Source organism: Arabidopsis thaliana, chromosome 3, assembly GCF_000001735.4.
Source record: "Arabidopsis thaliana chromosome 3, partial sequence".
Classification (NCBI taxonomy): Eukaryota; Viridiplantae; Streptophyta; class Magnoliopsida; order Brassicales; family Brassicaceae; genus Arabidopsis; species Arabidopsis thaliana.
In genome coordinates this window covers 18,247,846-18,266,988 of record NC_003074.8, presented here as the reverse complement: position 1 = coordinate 18,266,988, position 19,143 = coordinate 18,247,846, and the positions used below count along the sequence as shown (strand labels likewise).

Sequence of the window (19,143 nt, the reverse complement as noted above, 5' to 3'; positions counted from 1 at the left end):
TCTTTATAGTTTTCAATATTAGGATCTCATGTTGTGAGGTTTAGAGTTGATAAAACTCATGTCTTTGCGGAATAAACTCACTCTATCTCTTTGATTAACACTCGTTTGTAAAGAACTTTGAAGAGAACTAGAAAACAGAACAAGAAACAAAGAAATATGGAGAGAAAGTAAAGTGCAAGATCGAGACTTTAACGTGTTCGGGTCTCTGAATGAAACCCTATTCACGCCGGGAAACTTGTTGTCCCGGAATCCACTAGAATAAGGTTTGTAACGAGCTCTCTCTTGTGCTTGTACAATAACAAGACACGAATCTACTAGCTCCCACACACCCTCAACTCAACTACTTTATGAACTTTGTCCCCAGTTTTCCTGAAATGTTCTAACATTAAAACTAGATCTAAAACGACACAGTTCCTTTCTAGGCAACAAGCTCTCTCTTGTGCTTGTACAACAACAAGGCACGAATCTACTAGCTCCCAAACACACCCTCAACTCAACTACTTTCTGCACTTTGTCCCCAAGTTTTCCTGAAATGTTCTAACATTAAAGCTAGATCTAAAACAACACAGTTCCTTTGTAGGCAACAAGCGCGTGACGTCCTTGTCTTTGAGTGAGAGTCTTCACTCTTCTCCTTGTAATGCCAAAGACTCAAAGCCTCTGTTGGGATTGGAGTCACTTCATGACTAGTCTTCTCGTTTGCGCATAACTCGAAGACAACTCTACACATGTGTATTCTAGAGATCTGTTTACTTTGCATGGGAAAGATCTATCAAATAGTTTACAATGTATCCGGAGATGTGAGCATTCTTTAAGTTAACCACGTGATGTGAGGACATTAAGGTTTTCTTTTACCAAAACTAACTCTTTAGCCTCCTTCCAAGTTTTGTATGCTCATTGAGCTTATTTTGTTGGCCATATACTCCTGGTATATTCGGTTCAACCAAACCAATCCGATATGACCTTATTTAAGGAAATCAAAGTAGATTTTGACCGCGACGTTAAAAACTTGAGAAGACATGTTCAATTATTAATGTCATATACAATTATGTAACAGGGAAAATATATTTCAAACAAGATAATTAACCAACCACACATGTAAGTTTTTATTCAAGATTACATATACTTTCTTCTAATGATCATGCCTCCAGCCTCTCTTTCCAAACCCGGTAGGACTTTGACTAGGACTAACCGGTTTACGTCGGATATCCGATTTTGGGTTCGGACTCCTAGGACCGGGATAACCAGTTGTTATTGCTCCACCTGAACTTGACGAATCACAACCTGATCCATTAACCGACCCGTTTTTGGTCGAGGAGTTCCAATACGGCATAAACGAAGTTCCTTGTAGTTTGACGGTTGGGCCTTGATCTCGAACTTTAGCCTTAGCAGATGCGGTTGGAGCCATATAGCTTGGTATATGGGTTGGGCTTTTCCGTTGCTTATGGCCTTGTCTATATGATCCTAAGTCTATATACTCTCGATCAATAAGCCCGATTATATTGCCCTTGAGGCTAGTCGGAGTGGTCACGTCCATTTCCACCGTCTTCTCCGATACATCATCAGATGTGGTGGTTGCCGCAGCTGTCGGAAAAGGCGGATACGGAGGAGGATTGTACTGTCCGGGACCGGGACCCGGACCAGTTTGACGGCCAGTGTATGGCTGGGAAGACATCCAATGGTCAAGCCAATTCCAAGCCCATTGGTTTCTATCAGGCCCATTAGAAGAAAGCCCAATCCCTTCTTCACTATTTGTGTGTTGCATTTGGCGCTTCAATATGAAAACCAAAACTATTATGAAAGATGTTTAAGGACCTATAATGCATAGCATATTTTATGACAATTAAGAGGGAATTTTTCTCTAACAGAAACAGAGTGGCGACCAACCTGGTAAGTGTACGCATAAGCTAGAGCCCTCTCTCTTTTCATCATTCCTTCACTCCTCTCTTTTTCCTAAAAAGATATGCCAATAGTGTAATTACTTAAAAGAAAAACATTGAAACGTGAGCAAAATAGTACCTAAGATTTTTCATCATTACCTTTCCTTGAGTTTGGTACAGACTGGTTCGATTCACTTCATGTAATTTCTTCGGCTTCTCTCGTTCCGTTTTGAGATTCGCAAACCCTACTTAACCATACAAATATTAGGTTCACCACTAATTATAGATGTACATACATATTGGGTGATTTAGTATGTATTGATATCAATACCCTTGTTCGGTTTTTCCATCCCGGACCGCTTCTCTTCTTCCTCAAACTGTTTCTTAAACCGGTCATGAGCCACTTGGAGTCTTCTTGCTCTGACTCGGCCTTGGACACGAACCAATGCTTGCATACATTTCATAGTCATCTGTGCCTGTTTTCGTACGTGGTTGCCACGGACCAATGCTTGTAGCCTAACTAGTCCTTTTAAGGCACGAAGTGCTCGTCTCGCCTAGAAAGAAAAAAAAAACACAAAACCGGTCATAATTTGAATAACCTAGAATGTTTCTTAAGATTTCTGGTTTGGCATTACTGCAAGTTTACAATGAAAAAAAAACAAAAACAAATTTAGTCAATAAATTGTGTATACTAAAACACGAAATTCCACTAAAACCGGTTTAGCGATAATACTGAAATGAATTATAGTCATAACGGATTCTAGGCAAAATGCATTTCGATTTTTGTGGGTAAGAGAAGTGGTAAAATTTGATTGTAAAATGGTTATATTCGAGGGTGCATGTTATTGACAAATGAGAGTTGGAAATGATTTGATAGTAAAATTTAGGGATAGAAAATTACCAAATAACCCCTATAGTGCGATTGGATTAGCACGGCGGCGCTATCTTCCTCCGTCTGGCGGTTGTAGCCGGCAAGTCGAACGACTTTAGCGGCAGCTTGTGCGGCTGCAACCGCGGCTTCGGCAGCAGCTGCAGTGGCTATAGCTACAGCCATAGCGTGTTTTCTGTCTCCAACATTAGTTGCTGGAGTAGATGCTGTGCTCTCGACGTCATGGGAGATCTCCGGTGAACTTTCCGCCGGAAAATGTTCAAACGACACGACTTCTTGCGTATCATGCTGCTGCTGCCATATGTCGGCGTTATTACTACCAATGTTGTTCTCTCTCTGCATGTAAGTAAATTAAGTGTGACATATTCACATAATAACAGTAATCTAACATTTGAATAATTTCCATCTTAATAAACTTGTTGGCTTATGATTACTTCCTTTTTAGTTTTAATGTTTACGTCCAAAGTATTTAACATTTGTTTTTACTATATGTCTATAATAAATTTTGAGAACCAATAGAAAAGGGCTAGAGTTGAGATCCAAAATATATAAAAAGATGATAAAGATTGTGGGGACTTTGGATAGTGGTAAAAAGAGAACCTCTATATTATGGTAATGTGAAGATATGACTATCTATAGATACAAGTTTATGAAATAAATTTAATGTATATATCTATAGGTGGGGAAATAAATGGGGTGGAGTGATGGTGAGGGAACAAAGCAATGCACATGAAAATTGGGAGATGGAAAAAAGATTTTTTTCGGTGTCACAAAAATCATATTTAGATGCTCTTATAAGGAGCCTTCTTAGTCTATCTCTTTCACAAGGGGACCAATCTTTTTCGGCTTTTAATTAATAAGTATATACGGTCTAAACATTTACTTTTTGTAACTCAACTTGTCATACATTTATAAGATGAAAGATCGTATATTGTTTTTTCCTCTTTTAAGCTATAATATGCATAAATATATCTTACGAATCCTATTAAATAGGTAGAAAAATAAGAAAAAAGTGTTCAATGCAAAAAAAAATGTTATTTATGTAATTAGTATGGAAAATTGCTTTCAATCAAGAAGAAAAAGACACTAAACCAAATTGCTTACTTATGAAAAAGTAGTTATGCGGTCGTATTAGTTATATCTTATTATTAAAGTTATGTTTTGTTAGCAATGCTAAAATCACTTGAAACGTTATGCATATTTGTAATTTGATTACTATAGTTCTATCTTTCTTTAAGCTAGGATATGTTTTCATGAAGATCCTCATATATACTTCTACACATCCCACTTAAGTGTCCTAATTTTCTTTAATACGTTGTCATACATAAATATATGTATATATAATGGTGGTTGACAAAATAAAAATAGTAATTAAAGGTGTGATTAGAACCTTGGAGTCTTTAGGAGAGGATTTGAAGACTTTCTTCTTCACCGTCGAGAACCATCCACCACTCCCTTTCTTCCCCATATTTCCGGCAACACTCTTTGATCATAAGCTCTATTAATACTGAAACATTATGTTTAAAGATTCCCAAAAATAGCTGTAATTACACCAATAGCAAAACCAATTCCAATTGTAGCCAAAACCAAAAATGTATAACATTGTCATACATACAACAACATGCATAAAAGTTAGACATATATGTTAATTGAGGAACTTACATGTTTGTGCAATGTGATCAAACGATTAGAAGCGATTGTTGAAGTTTAGAGAAAGAGAACGAGAGAGATAAGAAGAGGTGAGAGAGAGAAGTCACAGAGAGACTTAAGTTGAGAAGGAGAGGATGTCTCACTCATTTCACCACCGATAAAATGAAAATCATTAACGGAGTCACGTGGGGTTCGGTTAAACGCCGTTAAGTGTTTTTACGAAGTTCACGAGGTTTCTACTTTTGTCTTCTCTTATTTTAACGCCAATCGCCTTTATTTCCATTTGTTATAAAGTCTTCTGACATTTGTAATGATCGAATTCTGTATTTACATATTTGTTATATCCTATATAAAATATTATTTGACTTTTTCTTAAATTTTGTGGACTTGTGGACCTATTATGTTTACATATTTTTGATGAGAAGATGCCATATTTCGAATATATATGTACTAGTGTAATCTGAGGAAATTCAAGTTGAAGCCAATACATACTTTGGAATTTATATATTTAAAAACAAAAAAAAACTATATTCTATAAATAAATTTACTTATTTACTAATTAGTTTGATAAAATTCAGTTTTTAATAATACTTTTATTTGTATGGTTAAATATGCTACTTAACAAAATATTTTTAAATATATATATTCATGAGATTTATCCTTCCTTTATATCGAGCTTAAAATAAACTATTGGTCACATGCATATAATATGCATTTATACATAAAGTTCTGATTTATATGATTAACATTGGTAACATGAGTTTAGAAGCAATATTTATCCGACACATTTTAAAGAATGAACGAAAAATTTAAAGGTTTCATTCGTTTAGGTATACATACAGAATTTACTCAAGAACTACAAAACTTTGATATTAAAATATCAAATGATGCCGATCATTTGTCTTAAGATGTAAATTAAAAGAGAGAAAAAAAAACACAAAAATGAAAATGTGCAGTTGTTTTAATAACGGCGACCTAACTTTCTTTATGAGGACCCAAGACCTACACCACCTCCAAAATTGGACCACCTTTCGATTTCACTACTCATTGAGAGTCTCATACATCCACACGAGTAGCTAAACTATTTTTTTTTAAGCATAAACAAAGCTGGAATTCATTTTTTTTTTCTTTCTAATGTAATCAAAGCTTAAATTCAACATTCCTTATAAAATATGTTATAAATGATAATGTTTAGGCAAAAACATAACATCATGTCACATGATTTTTTTTTAATAGAAAACCAGTACGGCGTTCGACAATATCGATACACAGAGTCGTTTTCCTAACGAACCTAACGCATGACACAGAACTAGTTGAATTTGTAAGATAAAAACTGGTTTGACATGTATCGGTATCGAACTCAAATACGAGAAATTACCTCTGGTTCGGGTTTTTTCATTATCAAACTAATATGCTACAAAGTGAGAAAGTCAGGCTCAGAAGGAGGTATGAAGCACAAAGCCCACTTGGAATCTCCGAAGATTATTGGGCCTTAAATAAGGCCAGAAAATATAATTGAATGATAAAAGGAAACTTTTCTTACATTTTTGGCAAAATACGTTCCTTTTATTATTGGTGTATTTTAATTTAGTTTAATTACTTCACAACAATTGGCTGTTTTTCTCCAGAAGAACACTAAAGACAAAAATTAAACCCTCACACTCACAGAGACCGGAGAAGAAGCAGAGAGAAAGAGAGAGAGAGAGATTCACCGGTGATAACATTGAAGCAGAAAGATTCTCCGGTGATAACATTGAAGCTGAGGAGCAATGTATCCGACTGGTCAACAGGTTGGTTGAAAAAAACTCAGTTCAATTGCAAAATGGAACTAGATTAGTTGGGAAAAAACGAACGAACTTTAGTCTATGATCTCTCTTAAACGATGAAGTCTCTCTGAATTTTTCTGTGAATCTGGAGAAAAGACTCGTGCTTTATTGTTTATTGATGTATCTACTCTCGACATTTTGTTTCTTTTTTTATTGCATGCGACCACATTGGATTAAATTTGAGGGTTTGTGTTTCAGTTTTTTACGAATTTTAAGAGTTAGGGTTTATACAGGAATAGTTTTTGAGTCATTTTTGTATCCAATTTTGTAGATTTCGTTTCAGACCACTCCGTTGAATGTTCAAGATCCAACAAGGATGATGAATTTGGATCAATCTTCACCAGTTGCAAGAAATGAAACTCAGAATGGAGGAGGCATTGCTCACGCTGAGTTTGCTATGTTCAATTCCAAGAGGCTTGAATCTGATCTTGAAGCTATGGGTAACAAAATCAAACAGCATGAGGATAATCTCAAGTTTCTCAAGTCTCAGAAAAACAAAATGGATGAAGCTATCGTCGACTTGCAAGGTTCTGAGATATCATAGACTTTTACGTTTCAGTGATTTATGTTGATTGAGATTATCCAATATGTCTTTGTTTCGTTTCTTCTGCAGTTCATATGAGTAAGCTTAACTCGTCTCCTACTCCTAGAAGTGAAAACTCTGATAACAGTCTTCAGGGTGAAGATATCAATGCACAGATCCTTCGCCACGAAAACTCAGCTGCTGGAGTTTTAAGTCTGGTTGAGACTCTTCATGGTGCTCAAGCTTCTCAGTTGATGTTGACAAAAGGTGTTGTTGGTGTTGTAGCGAAACTTGGGAAGGTCAATGATGAAAATCTCAGCCAGTTAGTTCCATTTCTCTCACTTTTTCAGATTACCTTCAACTTCTCAATGCCACTGATTATATAAGAAACCTTTCTTGCAATGGTTTTTGTGATCTGAAACTAACTAGTTCTCTCTCGTGGTACTTTAAAAATGCAGGATTTTGTCGAATTATTTGGGGACTCGCTCAATGTTGGCAGTTGTATGCAGGAATTATGAAAGTGTTACGGCTTTAGAGGCTTATGATAACCATGGCAACATTGATATAAATGCTGGCCTTCATTGCCTTGGCTCTTCGATTGGAAGAGAGATTGGAGACAGTTTTGATGCCATCTGCCTTGAAAACCTGAGGTACTAATTTTTGTTTGAATCTTTTACATGTATTACAAATTTGGTTAGGTACACTTCATCTGCAGTCCTTTTCTAATTGCTTCATTTGATGACTTTTAGGCCGTATGTTGGTCAGCACATAGCTGATGATCTGCAAAGAAGGCTTGATCTTCTGAAACCAAAATTACCTAATGGTGAGTGTCCTCCCGGGTTTCTCGGATTTGCAGTGAATATGATACAGATCGATCCAGCTTACTTGCTCTGTGTCACATCATATGGATATGGTCTTCGTGAGACCTTGTTCTACAATCTATTCTCTCGCCTTCAAGTTTACAAAACAAGGGCCGATATGATTAGTGCCCTCCCATGCATAAGTGATGGTGCGGTATCTTTGGATGGAGGAATCATCAGGAAAACGGGGATCTTCAATCTTGGAAACCGGTAAGATTCTCACAATTTTATAACCTCTGAACTTATTTCCCTCTTTGGATTCTTCCATTTCCTTCTTGCTCTTATCCGCTGTCCTGAACTGAAATCAATATGATTTTCAGTGATGAGGTGAACGTGAGATTTGCAAAGCCAACTGCTTCTCGCACGATGGACAACTATAGTGAGGCGGAGAAGAAAATGAAAGAGCTGAAATGGAAAAAGGAGAAAACGCTGGAGGACATTAAGCGGGAGCAAGTGCTCCGTGAGCATGCCGTCTTCAACTTTGGCAAGAAGAAAGAAGAATTTGTTCGATGCTTGGCTCAGAGTTCATGCACTAATCAGGTATTAAAACTAGTTTTCATGTATCTTCTGACCCTTCTCTTCTATCATAGTATATGTCTGTTGAAGCATATCATGAAATTGTCTATATGATCATATCTTTGTTTCAGTTTTAATTCAAAGCTTCAAATACCTCTATCTGAAAGTTTTATATGGCTAACATTGGTCTGTTTATGTGTTGGTGGTGCCCCAGCCAATGAACACACCCAGATGAAAAAAAAGCAAGCAAAGAAGCATAGAGCTCGGAGTTACAGTGACCCTTGCTTCTATAGGAAGCCTATTTTGACTATAAGTAGGAAGCCTATTTTGACTATAAGAACTTGTTTCCAGCTAAGTTTTTGATAGATTGCTTCCATGGAATGCATCTTATCAGATATACTAGATTTTAATAAATTTCCTTGAAGGGTAGTAGATCGGTTAGTTTTGGTTATGCTGTTTCCAATCTCTGTCTGTTTTGCTTTTGACTTGACCAGTTTGCTGTGTACATAATCAATCTTCTAGGCTTTCTAATCAGATGCTCAGTTTCTATTGCTTCATGTAGTTGGAATACAGTCTTTCCTCACTTCAAATCTTTGTCCCAAATGGATAAGATTTACAATTTCTTGTTACGTATATAATGCACCAAATTGAGTAATAAAGAAATGATTACATAGACCATCCACTAAAACAAATGTTCTACATAGCATGTTAATTTGAAATCAAAAGCAAACATGGAAAAAAGATTTTGCAAACACCTGCATTATAGCAAAAGATTAATCATAGCTTATTGTCCCAAACAAATCCCTAATTACATAAAAGTTGAATGATAAGAAGATAACTAGAGTCTAATGAATTCAAGGAAAAAAATAAGATCAGCAGGACGGTGGATCCTGACCATTGGATCCACCTGCTTCTACTCCTTTAGCCATCTCCACCACATCGGCTTCTTCAACACCACCAGCTTCGTTTTCCCAAAGCAGTTTTGCGGTTTCTTTCTTTTCTTCCACTGCTTTTGGAGGAATTAATGCAGCTATGTTAATACTTTGAGCCTTCTTCTTCTCTTCTGCATCTGCTAACTCTTTCGCCTTTGCCTCTGCTTTCAATCTCTCTTTCTCTTCCATTAGTTTCTCCAGATCTCCCTCTCTTCCTCCTTTCCTCAGTTCTTCTTTCACAAACTCTTGCAGTTCCTCACTCACTCTTACCGTGTCATCATCCAGCATCTCATCCACAATCTTGAGCATCTCGTCGAGTCTACCAGCTTCACTTAACGCCCTCATGATGAATTTGTAAGCCTCATCGTCCATCTTGAGTTTGCTCACCATCATATCGAAGAAAGATTTTGCATCGTCGAGTTTCCCAGCTTTGATCAACTGATCTTGCAAACGGTTATACACAGCCAAATTTGGTCTTAGATTAGACTCAACCATTGTTTTGTAATACGCAGCTCCTTCATCTATCTTACCTTCCTTGAAACAAGTATCCATTAACAAACCATATGTGTACTCATCAGGCTTCACATTTTTCTCTTCCATTTCACCATAAAGCTTCTCAGCCTCAGCCAACAACTCGTTGTCACACAGCTGATTCATCAGATTGTTGAACGATAAAGTATCAGGACTACACTTAAAATCACCCATTTGCCTAAAAACCTCCATAGCTTCCTCAAACTTTCCTCCAGCACAGTACCCATTAACCATCACATTAAAAGTTCCCAAATTTACAGCCAAATGCCTCGGTGGATTATGTTCCTTTTTCACCGCATCAAACAACTTCAAAGCCTCATCAAACTTCCCATTCTCACTCAAAGCCTCCAGCACATAATTATAAGCCATAGCACTCATCCTAACCTTTGAATTCTCTCCAACAGCTTCCTCATAACACTCCATAGCCTCTTTCTCCATCTCCTTCATGAAATACCCCTTCATCAATTGCCCATAAACCACACCATCATCAACAAACCCACCAAGCTTCTCCTTTAACTCCTGATAAAGCTTTAACACACCATCAGCATCAGAATTCTTCACACACCCCATCATTAGATAACTATAAACAACAGGATCCACCACAAAACCTTTAACAGCCATATCCTCTTTAATCTCCATTGCTTTCTCAAGATTGTCATTACTAACTAAACCCTTAACTAAAATCCTAAAAGTAGCAATAGAAGGATTCAATGGAGCATTATCTATAAACAACTTGTAATGCTCCAACGCAATTTCAGGTTTCCTTACATCAAGATAAGCCTGGAATATCAAATTGTATGTGATGATATTAGGTGCAATACCAGCTTGATTAATGAATCCATGCAATTGCAGAAGCGCTCCATACTTAGCTTGTCGAAGCTGCGCCGCTAAAACAGTATTCACAGTGAAAATCGTGGGACGGCAATTCGAATACACAGAGTGACGAGTGTACAGAGCAGCTTCTTCTAAATCATTCTCTCGGATCAATTTCAGGATATGATTATGAAGATCGAGACGTTTCCCAACGAGAGCAGAGACAGATTCAGGTAATTTCGGGATATTAGGGTTTTGAATTGGTCGAGGGATTTGAGATTGTTGTTGCTGAGATCTGTTGAATGAATTAACCGGTGGCTCCATACGAAGACGACGCTTACGACGGCGACGTTCAGCGGCGGCTTCTTCCTGAGTCGCGAATGACATGTATCGGACGGCGAGAAATGGCTGCGGCAGAACACGGTGGCGGTAGGATCTTGATAGTGTTTGAAGGTGGTTTAAAAAGGCGGCTTTAGAAATCGACATGGTTGAAATGTTTGAGATTTTCTGAGTGGAAAAATGATTCCTTTCAGAGGAAATGAGAGAGATAAGGGTTCTTGTTAGGGTTTTAGGAGTTTGGAGATGATGATGATGAGGTTTAGGGATTGTTTGGGAACGTGGATAAATATGCTTGGGCTTGGCTATTTACGTTTGGGCTTTATTGGGCCATAAGCTCGATTTTTGGAGGACCCATTCTTGATTTCATCATATAATTATAATTAAATATTTTTAAAAACTTTCTTTTTCTTTGGTTAGGAATCTGCATTCTGCACAATGATGTAACAAAAAAAGAGCGGAATACGTTGTGCGTAATATACGCGGTGCCGGCTTATCTATAGAGGCCGGCACTTCGACCGGCCCATATCTCTCTTAACGAGAAATTTGTTGTACCACATCCGTAGTAATTTTTTTTCTATCTTATAACTGTTATTTTATAAATAATTTATCCATTTATTATTGTATATTTAGTCCAACGAATAAGAGAACAGGTCTAAATTTTAAATAAAATACTTGTATTTCATGTATTTTTTTGTTTGGGTATTCAGTTTTTACAAAATTTAGTACAAGAAGAATACACAGTATAGTATAGCAAAAGTTATTGAATCTAAATCTAAGACAAAATGGTCCAACAGATATTTGAAAAACGTGGAAAACAAAAAAAACAAAAAGATATTTGAAAAGCAAGCTATGGATTATTGACTCCAAAATCAAGTTAGTTCCGCGCTACTCATTTATTATGTGGCTTGCGTTCCTGGGCAGATTGCCTACTAAGGACAGGTTGCGGGGCTGGGGTATTAACGTCACCTCAGCTTGTGTTCTCTGTTCTGCTGGCATCGAGACTCATCGATACTTATTCTTCGAATGCCCCTTCTCTTCCTCTGTTTGGGAAGCTTTAACTTCTAAAGTTTGGCGCTTGCCACCCTTGGATCTTCTCTCAGTCTCATCTTAGATTTTACAGCGCAAGCTCCAACCTCAAACTCTCTCTTCTGTCATCATCAAGCTCATCGCTCAGGTTGCGTGCTATCTCATTTGGCGCGAACGAAATGCAAGGATCTTCACCAACATCTCCACTTCGGCTTCTGTGACTAAGGCTGCCGTGGACCGCACCGTTAGAGACCGCCTTCTATCCTTCCCTGGTCCTCCTTCTTCTTCTATTTCTCTTCTTAGTTTCTACTTTGGTTGTATCTCCTTCCCTTTCTAATTGTTGCTTTTTTAAATAAGCTGTTTCAGCATTGTAGAGAAAAAATTAGAAAATTGGTATAAAATTTAACTTTTTACCAAAAAAAAGTTAGCCAATATATATCCGTAGGTAGAACAAAAGGTCTCCGTGAAAATGAATAGTTTTTTTGAACATATTCACTTTTCTTTCCCTCCTTGTTATATATTCTGGTAAGTAATTTGTTAATCTATCTGGCTTGGTATCTGAGATTAATTTGATCGATTCTATACAGTCTTTGGAATTTTGGAAATATACTTCTACTATATAGTAATAACAATTAAATTATTCCTAACTTTAAAGGTTGTAGAAATAACATTACCTAAAAATAGAATGGTAGAGAGTCGAAGTATATTGCAGCACGAGTCCATCTCGCAAGTGATGAACCAAGTGACCGTCTATCCGCAAAAACCCAAAAACAGCCATGTCCGCCTGGGTGTCACTTGACATGCGAGTATGCGACTTAGCATTTGCATTTGTGTATTATATATTTGGACCTTTGGTGTAATGAAAATATAATCTGAATTTGCATCAATTTTAAGTTTTAATGAATGATAAATTATAGTAATGTATAACGTAAGAAAGCATTTTAATTGGAAAGTGACGAAAATGATGTTTGGTATTCTTTGTTAAGTCGAACATGACTGGAACATATGAGTTCCCAAAATCGTGGCCCCCACAGTGAGTGTCGGTCGTGGGCCGTGACCTATGGACTTCAATCACATGAGCTCCTCTCTCCGGCTCTCACCACTCATCACCGACACATCCAATTCATATTTGTTTTTTGAATGTTTGAATTATTTTGTATCCAACATTAAAATGTGTGAATACAAAAAAAAATCCAATAATTTTCGAAACATTTAGTCGGTTAAACACAATAATGTTGCTTGAGTCTGGACTTTTAGCCCTTCTTTTGACACACAAAAGAAGCATATAAGTTACGTTTAATCAAACTAGTTTAACTTTTTATGCATGGCATATATATCACACATCAGTCAATAATTACTTCTTCACTGTCAAGAAAACAAGGGAAAATTATCCTCGAGTGTTCATCTATTATTAAATAATACCTCTGGAGAGTGGAGACATTACAATTAAAAGTTAAAATATACTCATATATATTGGAATACTGATATGTCCATTAATATAAGGACCGTAAGAATGAAACAATTCATCGGAAAAATAAGCATTTCAATTTTTTCTCTACCTATATGCTTAATCCGGCCAAGAACGAAACTCCGGTCGATGGCAACCACGAGGAACCGTATATAAATTCTGCCACAGTGAACCGGTTTGCCTCGGCCGTCGAATTGATGACCCGATAACCCGGCCAGCTCACACGTTGCCCGAGACCCGACCCAGGTCCACTGTTCAAATACTCTCCATAATACAAAGTATCTAAAGCAAATGTTGTGTTCCACTCGAGCCAACCTCTCGTGTGTACATGACCACCGATATACGACATCATATACACTGTCCTAGAGAATAGCTTCCAAGGTCGGCCTAGATACGTCTGTGTACTACCGTTTGTCGCTTGGAGATCGGATGCTGCAAGAACCCTAGACGCATGTATTGATATTCCGGTGTTTTGGTTCGGATCTTTTCTGTTTTGAGCCGTGATTGTATTTTTCTGAAAATCCATTGGCTTCCGTGCGTAGATGCTACAGTTTTGTAGTACGACGGCTGCGTTACCAAAGATAAAATCGACTGTACCGTAGATATCGCATTCACGAAAGAATTGGCGGTTTGAATGGACGTAGAGTGTGTCTTGGTAACCGATTATATTGCATCGGTAGATCACTGCGTGGTCAGCTCCGATGCGGAGAGCCACGGCTTGGTGCTTCGCTGGACCGGCCCAGTTTTCGAATGTGATGTCCCTTGCAATAAATCCAGCTCCGGTCGCAGCTGGAAAAATTAAAGCAAGAAATTAACACACAATTATGTTTTGTATTTACTAATTCAACTAACTTTATATATAATTAAACTTAAAAAAAAAACTAGTATGTGAGAAATGTCGTTACCTATAGAAATGTTGTATACAAGTGGTCTATAACGCGTTCAACTAAATAATGAGCTATGACCCACCTCCAACTTATATATGTAAATAAATGCTACTATTCTCTGTCTCCTATCATGCATGTTTATATATATACAAATATGTGTGGTCAGTAATTGCGCGGCCTACTTCGAACCTTACGATACGTTCATATTCTTTTATATGTGTATGCATTTTCCATGTGTGCGTGTCTGTATGTATATTTGTTTATACATATGTGGAGCATGCATTTACTATGTTACATAAGTGGATGTGAGGAATGAATATTAGATGAAGGTAAAGAAGTATATAAACTTTGTTTGATCAAAAGAATGTTTTATGTTTTCGATTTGATTTGAGTTTTGTGCATTTAATGAACATTAAAAATCACAACAACATGCATGTGAGTTTGGTTGGATAAGCGGCAGCATCACATAGGATGTCCAATTCAGTGTAAGTGTGTTACCTAACCGAATTCGAACGTACATAGTCCTATGGAAAAGTCAATATTCCAATAAATAAAGTTGGAGTACTATATAGTTATCGAAAAAGCATAAAGATCAGTTCAAATTTAAGTTTCTACATAACTGAGTTGAAGATCAAAACTGAAAAAAGGATATACAAAAAGTTGGTTATATATAATAAGGTTTCTGCTGCAAAATTTTATGATACTTTTATATGAGAATTGGAATTTTTAGATCGTGTTTTTCTCTTAAACTAAACAAACACGTAAACTTACGTAAGAACTACAACTTAGGTGATTAGGTCTTAATTCAGCATGAGCAAGAAAAAGTTGGTCAAAATTAATTTAAAGTTAGTCTGCCATGAGAAGGTTCCTGAGTTGAAGTAGTAGAAAACGGGTGAATGACGTTTGTTCTAAAACATGTTTCTTTGAAAAAAATCATTAAACAAAAATTCTGACCCCCAATTTTTTTTTTATTAAAACGACTACTGAGTGCCTTGGCAAAAAAGTTTGAGAAAATACCAAAAAACACAAAAGAAAGAAAAAAATTCACAGTTTAGAAATTTAGTGGTCTATAATATTGACTTTGTTTACTGGTTCGAGTACATACTACTACTATTTACAAGGTTTACTTAAATATAGCTTTCTTTAGTGGTCCATAATCCATATGAAGAATAAAAACAAGTGGTGTTAAATCTTTTATCAAAAAAAAACACAACACACACACAAGTGGTGAAAGACAACTAATATTCGTAAAAATTTCTGACTATAGGAGAATCTATTGGACACTTTTTTAAAACCCTATCACTCCGAAATCTATAGACAGCCTAGCTCATGGCCCCCTTCACGTATCTGATTCCAATAATTCTCCTCAAAGTATATATATTTTTCCTTCTTAACTTATTTATATCAATACCTTTTTCAGTAACAAATATGTACAACAAATAGTTTATATTAAATCTATAGAAAAACGACATTTATTATATCATAAATGTTGACCCTCATAGCTCCTTTTTAAGATTTTAATTAACACAAAAAGATCTTTTAACTTTTCTATTATATCACTAAAAAACGCTTCTGATTTTCGACCACCGAAAAGATTAGTGTATCAATTTATAATTCTTGTACATGTTTCATTGCATTAATACGTGTTTTGCTTTTAACTATTTATCATGATTGTTGTATTATTGCAAAAGAGTTCAAAAAGTGAAAAAAGTAGTATAGTAAAAACTAAAAAAGGAAGAGTGAGGTTAGGAAAAACTCACCAAATGACGCCGTGTGGAAAGTAGTGATGTTGTCAAATATACTTTTGCCTCCCGAAATAACAGTTTTACCCTTGCCATCTCCAACGAACATCAAATTAATTTTTTTCCTACCGACCTTGAGGTTGTTCTCTTCATATCTTTCCAAAAAAAAAAAAAAAAAAGAGATCACAGACACAGTCAGAGATACGCAATTATTAAACCTCCGTACAGGTTTTTAGTTTTCACTTTCGTCTCACGGACATAACAGTTAAAAACATCGATTAATACGAAGGGTAAAACAGTCATTTTACCTTCCGGCCTTGACGTAGATAATTATCCGGCGAGTACTGTTCTGAGGAGCTTTCTTGATAGCTTCCGATATAGTTTTGCACGTGCCGTTACCGTCTTTCGATACGATAATATCAGCTTGTATCTGAGATACCGGCATTTCCAGTATCTCGCGTTCTTTTGGTCTCATCCATCTCGGGAATTTCTCTTCTCGTTCCTCCACTCCCAGCAGCCTCCTGTTCTGTATTGGAACTCCGGCGAAATCGTCACCGTCGTGACTCGCCGAGAATATAGCAAGACAGTTACTAACAAGCTCAGAAAGATTCTGTAACGCCGCCGTCATATGATCCTTCACTCCACCGTCGTCGACGCCGTCGAATCCTTCAGTACACGTGTCATGGTTTGTTAAAGCCGCGCTAAGCCACGTTGTAACATCTTGCGGCTTAGCGGAGGAGGATACGACGGAGGAAAGAGCGCGTGATAGCGCGTCAACGGAATCGTCAAGTAGCTCGACGCAAGAGTCGTAAGCTGAGCGAGCACGTGGCGGCATGTCGACGAAGGAGAGGGAAGCAGAGGAGTAGAGAGCGTGGCTGAAGTGGTGGAGCGTCATGTTCACAGTCACGTGGATGAGATCTTTAGAGGAGGAAGCGGCGAGTGAGCCGGGAAAGTCCATGAGTGAGTCAACGCATAACTCGGGGAAACGAGTTAACTCACAAGCTTTAGAGATTGCTTGACTCGGTTTACGAGCTAGGCCTGGGACTGATTGGTTTAACTTGAGACGTGATCTGACTCCGGCGAAGATCGCGGCGGCGAGGATAAGTGAGATGGCTAAGACGATTGATGATACGACAAGCTTCTTTTTGCTTCTTCGGTTGTTGTTCTCCGGTTGCTCTGACGTGGAGACTTGGTTAAGGATTGGAGCTGTAGTAGTGGAGGTGGTGACCGAACCAGTTGCTCCGGATGGTCCGAGCCTTTCGTATCCCATTTTGTTTCTTGGTTTAGTTCTCTTTTGATTTACATTATAAAGAATGTGTGACTGTGTGGTATATATATGAGTGAAAGATTGTATGTGAAGTATATATGGAGAGTGAGTGGTGATAATTGGTGGGACACGCGTCATTGAATTATGTCATTTTTACATGAGAATAAAATTGCTTTATCATTTTCTTTTGTTCTAGTTCTAATTGTTTGTGTTATTATTCTTCGTTTGATGGTGAGCTTTTGTTATTCGTCGACATGAATTAGAAAGAAAAAAAGAAGAGAAAATTCCCTAAAAATACACGTATTATGATTTCGAAAAGTTTAATTTTTAAAAAATCTATCGTATTTGTTTGTTATTCGTCGACTTGATCGAGAAAAAAGTCTTTTCACATTTGTTTAGAGATGAGTAGACTATTAAGTTACTCTACATACAACTAATTGCGCCTTTCTATTTCGACAGTTTATTAAAAGCAAACATTACAGTATCAAAATAATGTTGGTGGTAGATGGTAGTTATGAATACTACTACGCTAGATTATTTCGATTCGAAACATATAGTAAATTTTTGTCATATTTAAAACATTTACGTAGAAATCTAGAAACTGTTTCAATTTATATGTGTGCAATGTGGCTATTAAAGAACATGAGCTGGCACTTACCAACCAAAGATTAAACTTGATGAAATGATAGGAAAACTCTATATAAACTAGTCGCATTATTCTTTTAAGACTATTCCGTAATAGTTAGAAACACTTAAACAGTTCACAGCAATTAATTAAATCATACATTGTATTTTTTTTTTTATAATAAATAAATCTATCTGTTGTTCCAACATCAACCTAACAAAGAAAAAAAATCGACTCAACGAATGCCAGAATGCGACTAGAAAAGACCCCCATTGTTTCTAATTACATAGACATCTCACGTTGTTTATTTTTTCTTTTCAAACTGTGGCATAATTTTAAATAGCTGGATTTATATTAAATCTGGTTTAATTATTATAATAGATGTAACATATATAGATAAGATGTGTGTGTTGTATAATTAAAGTGATTATGCCATCTGTTTCAATATGGTTAGTGAAGTATCAGAACATGTTCAATAATTTTTTGGAAAGTTCTGTATCTCTTTTCTCTTTTAGTATTAAAAAGTTGCTAACTTAAGGAGTAAGTTTCTTATTTATTCGAATACCCCAAAACTAAACTACAATCGTTTTTATTTATAGCGGCTTCTTTATAAATCCATGTGAAAATTGTTTGTAAGTTGTAACATAAAATTTATATAGATCAATTTAATTCATCCTATGCCACAGTAATAAAATTCTTCCTCATTAACTCTTTCTGGAATTATACTTATCTACCATAGAAACAATGTACGTACGCACAACATTCATTTTGCTATAAAGTTTCTATACGTAGTCGAAACTACGTGAATATATTTATCAAACAAATTCTTAAGAACGCTCTGAATAAATTAAATACTATAGGTTGTTCCAAAAGAAATGATAAAAAGTAACACTAACACGGATAAAAGCTTGTTGCTTAAATAAAAAGATTCATAAGATGATCTCTCTAAATTTCTACCTCACTATCCGTGTGACTGACTATGGATTTTCATAAATATTTAATACAAACCAAATGTGTTTATGAAGCTCCAGATCAATGCCATGGAGGATGCCGACAGAAGGGTGGATGAAGTGTAATTATGACGCTTCACATAATTTTGGATATGGACAGCGCAAGATATGATTGTTTTGGATGGATTATACAGACTTCAAATGGAGTTGATGCAGAAGAGGTTGAATTTAGTGCATTAATCTTTGGGATTCTAGTATGTGCAATTTGAAGCTACACTACACCTTGAAAGGAAACACTTCACCATTACATTAAAACCACATGAGTTGGGCTTAAGTGATTATCGAGAGTAACAAATATGTTGATCTATTGGCAACGATCAAAGCTAGAACAATATGTTGAGAAATATTATTATCCAAAAATG

The 19,143-nt window shown here is 36.5% G+C and overlaps 5 protein-coding genes across 10 annotated transcripts; 1 reads left to right on the top strand and 4 right to left on the bottom strand.

Moving 5' to 3' along the window:
• Nucleotides 1–967: 967 nt before the first annotated feature.
• Nucleotides 968–4,699, bottom strand: iqd21 (IQ-domain 21). 4 transcript variants are annotated; one of them, NM_114785.4, is made up of 7 exons: nucleotides 4,429–4,699; nucleotides 4,157–4,273; nucleotides 2,779–3,102; nucleotides 2,209–2,431; nucleotides 2,037–2,122; nucleotides 1,885–1,950; nucleotides 968–1,768 (listed from the first exon to the last, which is right to left on the bottom strand). In NM_114785.4, the coding sequence occupies exons 2-7, from the start codon at nucleotides 4,232–4,234 to the stop codon at nucleotides 1,130–1,132; spliced, it is 1,416 nt and encodes a 471-aa protein (NP_566917.1). In that variant the 5' UTR covers nucleotides 4,235–4,273; nucleotides 4,429–4,699; the 3' UTR covers nucleotides 968–1,129. The 4 variants fall into 4 exon arrangements, with proteins under 4 accessions (NP_566917.1, NP_001319716.1, NP_974405.1 ...); NM_001339406.1 differs by having other exon boundaries at nucleotides 1,009–1,768; nucleotides 4,157–4,264; nucleotides 4,429–4,484; NM_001203110.1 differs by having other exon boundaries at nucleotides 1,010–1,768; nucleotides 2,037–2,125; nucleotides 4,429–4,590.
• Nucleotides 4,700–5,990: 1,291 nt separating this feature from the next.
• Nucleotides 5,991–11,029, top strand: DMS3 (defective in meristem silencing 3). The gene is made up of 7 exons (NM_114784.3): nucleotides 5,991–6,206; nucleotides 6,514–6,769; nucleotides 6,856–7,087; nucleotides 7,224–7,415; nucleotides 7,515–7,835; nucleotides 7,946–8,165; nucleotides 8,356–11,029. The coding sequence occupies exons 1-7, from the start codon at nucleotides 6,186–6,188 to the stop codon at nucleotides 8,374–8,376; spliced, it is 1,263 nt and encodes a 420-aa protein (NP_566916.1). The 5' UTR covers nucleotides 5,991–6,185; the 3' UTR covers nucleotides 8,377–11,029.
• Nucleotides 8,786–11,028, bottom strand: emb1796 (Pentatricopeptide repeat (PPR) superfamily protein). The gene has a single exon (NM_114783.4). It carries the CDS (start codon nucleotides 10,901–10,903, stop codon nucleotides 9,014–9,016), a length of 1,890 nt encoding a protein of 629 aa, NP_190493.1. The 5' UTR covers nucleotides 10,904–11,028; the 3' UTR covers nucleotides 8,786–9,013.
• A 474-nt stretch (nucleotides 11,030–11,503) lies between the features above and the next one.
• On the bottom strand, nucleotides 11,504–12,757 carry AT3G49230 (uncharacterized protein). The gene is made up of 2 exons (NM_114782.4): nucleotides 12,457–12,757; nucleotides 11,504–12,139 (listed from the first exon to the last, which is right to left on the bottom strand). The coding sequence occupies exons 1-2, from the start codon at nucleotides 12,582–12,584 to the stop codon at nucleotides 12,082–12,084; spliced, it is 186 nt and encodes a 61-aa protein (NP_190492.4). The 5' UTR covers nucleotides 12,585–12,757; the 3' UTR covers nucleotides 11,504–12,081.
• A 320-nt stretch (nucleotides 12,758–13,077) lies between these two features.
• Nucleotides 13,078–17,326, bottom strand: AT3G49220 (Plant invertase/pectin methylesterase inhibitor superfamily). 3 transcript variants are annotated; one of them, NM_001339405.1, is made up of 3 exons: nucleotides 16,188–17,303; nucleotides 15,898–16,034; nucleotides 13,078–14,039 (listed from the first exon to the last, which is right to left on the bottom strand). In NM_001339405.1, the coding sequence occupies exons 1-3, from the start codon at nucleotides 17,282–17,284 to the stop codon at nucleotides 13,342–13,344; spliced, it is 1,932 nt and encodes a 643-aa protein (NP_001327221.1). In that variant the 5' UTR covers nucleotides 17,285–17,303; the 3' UTR covers nucleotides 13,078–13,341. The 3 variants fall into 3 exon arrangements, with proteins under 3 accessions (NP_001327221.1, NP_001327222.1, NP_190491.1); NM_001339404.1 differs by having other exon boundaries at nucleotides 13,131–14,039; nucleotides 14,156–16,034; nucleotides 16,188–17,326; NM_114781.5 differs by having other exon boundaries at nucleotides 13,143–14,039; nucleotides 16,188–17,262.
• Nucleotides 17,327–19,143: the final 1,817 nt, after the last annotated feature.

What these genes read in the sequence shown, in the direction of transcription:
- AT3G49230 (NM_114782.4), bottom strand. Translation starts at nt 12,584, where the DNA reads ATGTCAAGTGACACCCAGGCGGACATGGCTGTTTTTGGGTTTTTGCGG. An exon ending in CTCTACCATTCTATTTTTAG is followed by an intron (nt 12,140 to 12,456) that starts GTAATGTTATTT and finishes ATGCTGAAACAG; the next exon opens with CTTATTTAAAAAAGCAACAA.
- iqd21 (NM_001203110.1), bottom strand. Translation starts at nt 4,234, where the DNA reads ATGGGGAAGAAAGGGAGTGGTGGATGGTTCTCGACGGTGAAGAAGAAA. An exon ending in CGCACTATAGGGGTTATTTG is followed by an intron (nt 2,432 to 2,778) that starts GTAATTTTCTAT and finishes TTTTCTTTCTAG; the next exon opens with GCGAGACGAGCACTTCGTGC. An exon ending in TGTACCAAACTCAAGGAAAG is followed by an intron (nt 1,951 to 2,036) that starts GTAATGATGAAA and finishes ATATCTTTTTAG; the next exon opens with GAAAAAGAGAGGAGTGAAGG.
- emb1796 (NM_114783.4), bottom strand. Translation starts at nt 10,903, where the DNA reads ATGTCGATTTCTAAAGCCGCCTTTTTAAACCACCTTCAAACACTATCA.
- DMS3 (NM_114784.3), top strand. Translation starts at nt 6,186, where the DNA reads ATGTATCCGACTGGTCAACAG. An exon ending in AGCTATCGTCGACTTGCAAG is followed by an intron (nt 6,770 to 6,855) that starts GTTCTGAGATAT and finishes TTTCTTCTGCAG; the next exon opens with TTCATATGAGTAAGCTTAAC. An exon ending in ATCTGCCTTGAAAACCTGAG is followed by an intron (nt 7,416 to 7,514) that starts GTACTAATTTTT and finishes GATGACTTTTAG; the next exon opens with GCCGTATGTTGGTCAGCACA.
- AT3G49220 (NM_001339405.1), bottom strand. Translation starts at nt 17,284, where the DNA reads ATGACGCGTGTCCCACCAATTATCACCACTCACTCTCCATATATACTT. An exon ending in ATCTACGTCAAGGCCGGAAG is followed by an intron (nt 16,035 to 16,187) that starts GTAAAATGACTG and finishes TTTTTTGGAAAG; the next exon opens with ATATGAAGAGAACAACCTCA. An exon ending in TTTCCACACGGCGTCATTTG is followed by an intron (nt 14,040 to 15,897) that starts GTGAGTTTTTCC and finishes TAATTTTTCCAG; the next exon opens with CTGCGACCGGAGCTGGATTT.